Raw genomic sequence first — 6357 nt, 5'->3', positions numbered from 1 at the left:
TCACACAGTGAGTCAGTGAGTGAGCCGGGATTTGAACCGGGAACCTCCTGGTTACAAACCCTTTTTTAACCACTGGACCACACAGCCTCCTATATAGTTAGTGTACTTAATGTGTACGTCTCTGCACCATATATGTAAGTACACAATTGTATCAGAAAATAGGTAGGGTTAGGGTTAGGGTTATTGTGTGCAAAAAGATTTATACATTAAATACACTTTGTTATGCATAATAACTGAATCAAAAGTACTGTTTGGGCGTATTCGTTTAGAATGGTTCACATGGAAACTGATACCATGGAAACCTTTCTAAACTCATAATGAAGACCCCATTCGTTTAGAACTGTTTCCATGGAAACTGGTACCCACAAACCCCTGGAGTGTAGTACCTAATGGTTTCCAAGGAAACTGGTACCCACAAGCCCCCGGTTTGTAGTCCTGTATATGTTTATAAACTCTTAGCAATGTAGTGTCAGAAAACCTGGATATACCTTGTTTGTTCCACAAGGGGGCAGGCTTTTACAACTAAACACTGCCTTTGAAGCGCTGTGAATGGAGTCCTCTACACTTCAACTGAGACATCGGCTCCAAGTTTCATCAACTGGAGTGCTGGTCCAGACTGCGTGTGCTGCGGGGTGTCGCGGGGCTTCGTTTGACAATGATTAATCTGACCGAAATTATTCAAAATTACATTTTGTATCAATAAAAGAACAAGAAAACAACAGTTCCTAATTTAAAATCATATAATATCTAATTATATCCTTGATCAATTAATGGAGTGTACATACCATCTCAACTCTACGAACCGGCTGATAACTGCGCAGATTCGAAGGACTCCAGTCTTGGTTTAGAATCGATGCAATAAGGCACCTGAAATGTGATAATTTATTGAAGGAATCAGTGGCTGAAAATGTTACACAGTTTTATTAGAAATAAACAATGACAGTACAAAACGAAAGAGGAACATTGCACAACTCAAAACTCCAGTAAAACCAGTAACAACATACACTAATATACAACGCTAATTGAATTAAATAGTCTTTTTCTGTAACTTTTACAACAATGAACCGCACCTCGAATGCACAGAATTGGTTTCTGTGTTGTTTTTACTCCAGTTTTGATCTGGGTCCAGGTGCTTCGCTAACATGTGCAACACATTCAAATTAACATGCCACATACACTTTCACAAAACAGTTTGAAAAAGACAGTTCTGGACATTATTATATTACCAGCGTATTTTACCCAGATTCGTCAGCAGAACCATCTGCAGACACAATGGACATGAAACCAACATGGGACAGTGACCCTGGTGCTGCAAACCGCTGATGCTGGTATATTAGCCATGCAGTATTGCAGTGAATAACCAGAGTGTTTTGGTTCATAGAACTGCAGGGATGGAAATAATATGACACCCATTGCGTAGCACTTTGATCCATTCCTGGTTTTACGATGAGTTTAATCAGACACACCTGAGCTTGTTAGCTGTACACTGGGGCTGATCAAGCTTGTATCAAAACCTGGAATGGGGGAAACTGCTCAGCAATAGGAGTTTTTCCACTGTGAGACAGAAGCAAAGCAAACTTGGACAAGCTGAGTTTCTTATCAGCCATATTCACAAAGCAACGTTAACCCCGTTTATTTTTCCCCCAAAATAAATACAATTAAAAAAAATAACCTTGGAGGTTAATTTGAGATCTCAGGCACGCCCCTTCTTGCTAGTTCTGTAACATTAGCAGTTTGGTTTTCGTTTTGCACGTGGTCCTGTGATTGCAAAAGAGCAACTTTCATTACCCTGTGAGGCAACTCTATTACCCTGAGTGGGGTCCTGAGCTATATTGTGGAGGGTTACTGCATGCAGGCATACCCAAGCCCTACTGCATTTTCCACACATAGTAGATTCTGAATACGGTTGATATTTGTGACAGAACTGTCAATGTTAATATGTTGGCCCTGTTGAATAGCTAATCAAAGCTGTCACCAAGCACCTGACCTGAATATTAGTTTCACTGTTTTAGACTTGCATTGATTGCTTCCTCTATTCAAAGCTCTATTCTTTTAGTATATCTTGAATCCATTGTCATTTGTTGGGCCTCCCTCAAATTACTGGTAATCATTCCATATTTAATTAAATGTATTAGACTCAATGATTTCTTAAAACAGCTTCATGTTAGACACCATTTTAAGCTTGCCCCATGCTTTGCCTGTATGATTTCCTGTTTACTGGTATCATAAGAGAATTATATGAATAGTGCATTCAGCGGTCCAGATAAGCTGCATACAGGCAGCAGTGTGGAGTAGTGGTTAGGGCTCTGGACTCTTGACCAGAGGGTCGTGGGTTCAATCCCCAGTGAGGGACACTGCTGTTGTACCCTTGAGCAAGGTACTTTACCTAGATTGCTCCAGTAAAAACCCAACTGTATAAATGAGTAATTGTATGTAAAAAATAATGTGATATCTGTACAATGTGAAATAATGAATAATGTGATATCTTGTAACAATTGTAAGTCGCCCTGGATAAGGGCGTCTGCTAAGAAATAAAAAATAAATACCTCCGCCTTAAAAAATCCCAAATACACACTCAAGTTGAATTTAATGCGTAAAAACTTCCCCTAAAACTTCCACTAACAAACACATCTCCCAGAATACAATGTAGGAAACTGTACACAAGAAAAACCAACCCAACCAACATTGTCCAATCTCTGGCTAGCCCTGTTGTCTTTGCAGCCAATCACAGTAAGAATAAGAAAAATTTGAAGCGACACAGGTTGAAGCGCAAATACCCCAGTCCCGCTACAAATTCAACTGGAACCATCGTCAGCGGCAACCGCTAAAAAAAGGTGTATATAAAATTAAATGTTTTATAACTCATTAATACATTTCCTTATTTTATTTATCTGCATGGCTTTATTCATAGAATTTAATGTTAAATATAAGTAACGTAATTAACGTAAAATCATGGATACAAACCATGGGAAACCACTAGAAACTGAAATTTTAACGGGCAGATTTAGTCATGTGGTCATGATTTGTGTCCATGTTAACTCTAGACACGGAAAGCCTGTTGTTCATGCATCTGGTGTAATGACCACACACAGGAGAAAATGACCACCTTCATGCATTGATCAATTGCCATCAGAGGTGGACTTGGCGCCGGTCACAGTGGAGTGAAATGAGATTAAACTTTACACACTGCTCAAAAATAATATACAAAAAACAGCAGTGGCATTTCCCCACAAAGACTGATCTGTTCCCAGCTGTCTTCACATGCCCAAGGTATATTCTCTTGGCTTTGCTTCACATATCGTGGCCAGTCGCTCAAGATCTCTCGTGCCACACTGTTTTAAAGCACCCCGGATTCGGTGACTGTGTCGTCATAGGGGGGGTAGAACTCTTTGAAGTTCTGCAGAAAGTTCCCCCTCTTTGCTCCGGTTCTGCCGTCGCTGTTCATGCTGCGGTGGCTGGCTTTGGTCACGGTTGTGTTTCTTCGGCTGCCAAGGCTTCCAGTGGAGCCCTGTCTTTTCAGGCTGGGTTTGAGCCGCCTGCAGCAGAGGTACTTAGTGAGGTCCTGCAGCAGGGGTCCGCTGAAGAACATGTAGATCCAGGGGTTGCAACAGCTGCTCAGGCTGGCCAGGAGCATGGTGATGGTGAAGGCGAAGTCCGAAGAATCTGCAACATGGGAATGTTAGCATCATTTTTCATTAACTGTGCACAATGCAATTGCAAACAGGTTTGTAAACGCAGTGCAGTGATTTTATTCAGGTATTCTGAACCTTGAGGACTCTCTGTAGGTCATGCACTGGTTAATATTTCACTTGCATGAAAAGATATACAATGTAAATAGATGGACAATATACACCCAAATTATTATCACACTTTGTATTTATTAAGAGAGAGTACACATTTTAAAAAGGTATAGTGTGTCATTGAGAATGGCACATCCTTGACATATGAAAATTCTGATTCAATGATATTGCAGTAATAGTATTGGACAATCTGTTTAATGAATTTTAAAGTGTTTTAAAATATGGCAGAGGCTCTTGTTTTTTTTTGTCTATAAGGTTTCCCCCCCGAGGTTTCGAGTTTCTAACAATAAAGCGTTATTGATTTGAAACCACCACTACTCACAAATTGCTCCAATTTTCTTCTATAAAAATGCACTTCAGTCTCACTGCAGATTATTAAAAGCTCAATAACTCAGCCAAGCACACAAAACTGGCATTTTAGTTTGAAAGCGTGAAAAAAAGACAGCAATTTTAGATTCATGCACATCTTTTCTGTTACAGTACAGTCCACGATTATTTATTTTAAACCTATAATATTAATCAGGAACAAGAAATTATTTTGAATTTTAAAATTCTAGATAGAATTGTGCAGTGTATTTCACATGCATACTAAATAGCTTTTTATTTAAAGAAATGAAACCAAAAGATTACACAATGGAATAAAAAGCATGCTTATTTACTGTATTATTGACCTGCGCTATAACAGAGCTTCGCCAGACATTTCGAATCTATTGCTGTATTTAGCAGTGCTTGTTTAGAAGCTTGTGTACCTGCTGATTAAGCTACATTTGGACAATGCAGGCAGGCCCAAGAATGCAGTAAACCAGCACCAAGAAATTCTGTTTTGGTATGTGTCTTTTAACCCAGACTGCTAGCCAGGCACATGTATGTTTATGCCTCTGTGCCTGAAATAGCAAAGTTGCTGCTGTTTTTAATTTTTTGTGTGTGTGTATTTCTTTTAGTTTCCTTGTAAACAGTCACATTACTGAAATATATGGGAAACAGAACTTGCCTTCTTTGGGTGCGTTTTCATCCCAAACGGACCACATCTGGACGCTAAAGAAGGGGGCCCAGCAGGCTATGTAGGCAAGGACAATGACGAAGGTCATCTTGACTGTCCGGATCTTGGCTCGGGAGATGGTCCTCACGCTGCTCACCCTGGAGGTCATCACCAGCCCGTTCTGGCAGCCATCGCCCTTGGCCGAAGACATCTGGGTCTGGGTCTTGCACCTGAGGTTCTTGCAGATCTCATAGCAGATCAGGCTGTAGCACAGGATGAGGATGGCCACGGGGATGATAAAGATGGACAGCGTGGTCCAAGTGATGTAAGCACGGACCCCCCAGCTGAACTTGAAGTCCGCCCAGCAGTCATAGACCCCTGATCCCTGGTCCACTTCCTTGAGGGAGAAGATAAAGACCTGAGGGATGCTCAACATGGAGCTGATGACCCAGGTGGTGCTGATCATCAGGTATGCCTGCTTGTTAGGCTGCTGGATGGTCTTGAGAGGGTGGCACACTGCAATGTAACGATCCAGAGTCATCATGATAAGCATGTAAGTGGAGGCGAACATGCTCAAGACTTGGAAATACTTGACCGTCCTGCACATGAAATCGGTGCCGTGAAACCTGTAGGTCACCTCCCATATCATCTGGGGCAACACCTGAAAGAGGGCCACCACCAGGTCTGTGAGCCCAAGGTGCAGGATGAACAGGTGCATCCTTGTCATTTTCTGTCTCATCCTGTACATGGCTATGACCACCCCCAAGTTGCCCGTAGTAGCCACAGCTAAGATAGCGGCCAGTACTGCTATCTCCACTTTAGCCAGGTCTTCATCTCTGGTCAGCAGGGAGGTGATGTTCTCGGGAGTGGAGCAGTGCGAGTGTGTGACGGAGCTACAGTTGAAAACCCTGCCGCTCATCGTTGAGCTCCACAGCAACGACTCTTCAGTTGCATTCCAGACGCTGACGTTTCCCTCATTCTGTGGTAGTTCCATCATCCCCAGGTAAACGAGTAACCCAAATTCTAACTTCAAATATCAGTCCATTATATAAAAAAAAAATGTTGCAGTCTAAAGTATTAAGGAAAAAAAAGATGATCCCAATTGTATAATAAGCCAAAAAAATATTATTACAAAAATATATATATATATTTCTGAAAATAAAATATGGAATCCTTAGTACTGAATCAACCTAGCCCTTTTTTTTTAGTCCTCTCTATATGATCCCAAACTTTATGTACAGGATTTATTACAAGATGAATTAAAATCGGCCCCTACTGTAAATATAAAACTGTGCACTGTTCCTTTCAGTTCAGTTTTATCCATCTGTTTTGTGCCTCAAAGTCCCTTGACTTCACAGTCTCTGGCAGCCTTAGCTACTGAGGTTATTCTCTGAAGTGCAGAGCTTGCTGTGCGTGTGTGTGTGTGTGTGTGTGTGTGTGTGTGTGTGCTTGCTCTCGGCTTATATACCCTGTGTGAAGGTGGGCTCCCTGCAGTTATTGCTTCCTTGATTGGTTCCCTGTGTGAAGAGATGCCACTAGCACTTTGTGTGTTATTCACTTGATCATCTTCATCATCCG

The 6357-nt window shown here is 41.4% G+C and overlaps 1 protein-coding gene across 1 annotated transcript; it reads right to left on the bottom strand.

The window, feature by feature from the left end:
- Nucleotides 1-2386: 2386 nt before the first annotated feature.
- Nucleotides 2387-5858, bottom strand: LOC117426213 (vasopressin V1b receptor-like). The gene is made up of 2 exons (XM_059004027.1): nt 4783-5858; nt 2387-3663 (listed from the first exon to the last, which is right to left on the bottom strand). The coding sequence occupies exons 1-2, from the start codon at nt 5774-5776 to the stop codon at nt 3338-3340; spliced, it is 1320 nt and encodes a 439-aa protein (XP_058860010.1). The 5' UTR covers nt 5777-5858; the 3' UTR covers nt 2387-3337.
- Nucleotides 5859-6357: the final 499 nt, after the last annotated feature.

This window comes from Acipenser ruthenus, chromosome 29 (genome assembly GCF_902713425.1).
Source record: "Acipenser ruthenus chromosome 29, fAciRut3.2 maternal haplotype, whole genome shotgun sequence".
NCBI classification, from domain to species: Eukaryota; Metazoa; Chordata; class Actinopteri; order Acipenseriformes; family Acipenseridae; genus Acipenser; species Acipenser ruthenus.
The sequence above is the reverse complement of the archived record's forward strand: the minus strand, read 5'-3'. Positions and strand labels throughout refer to the sequence as shown.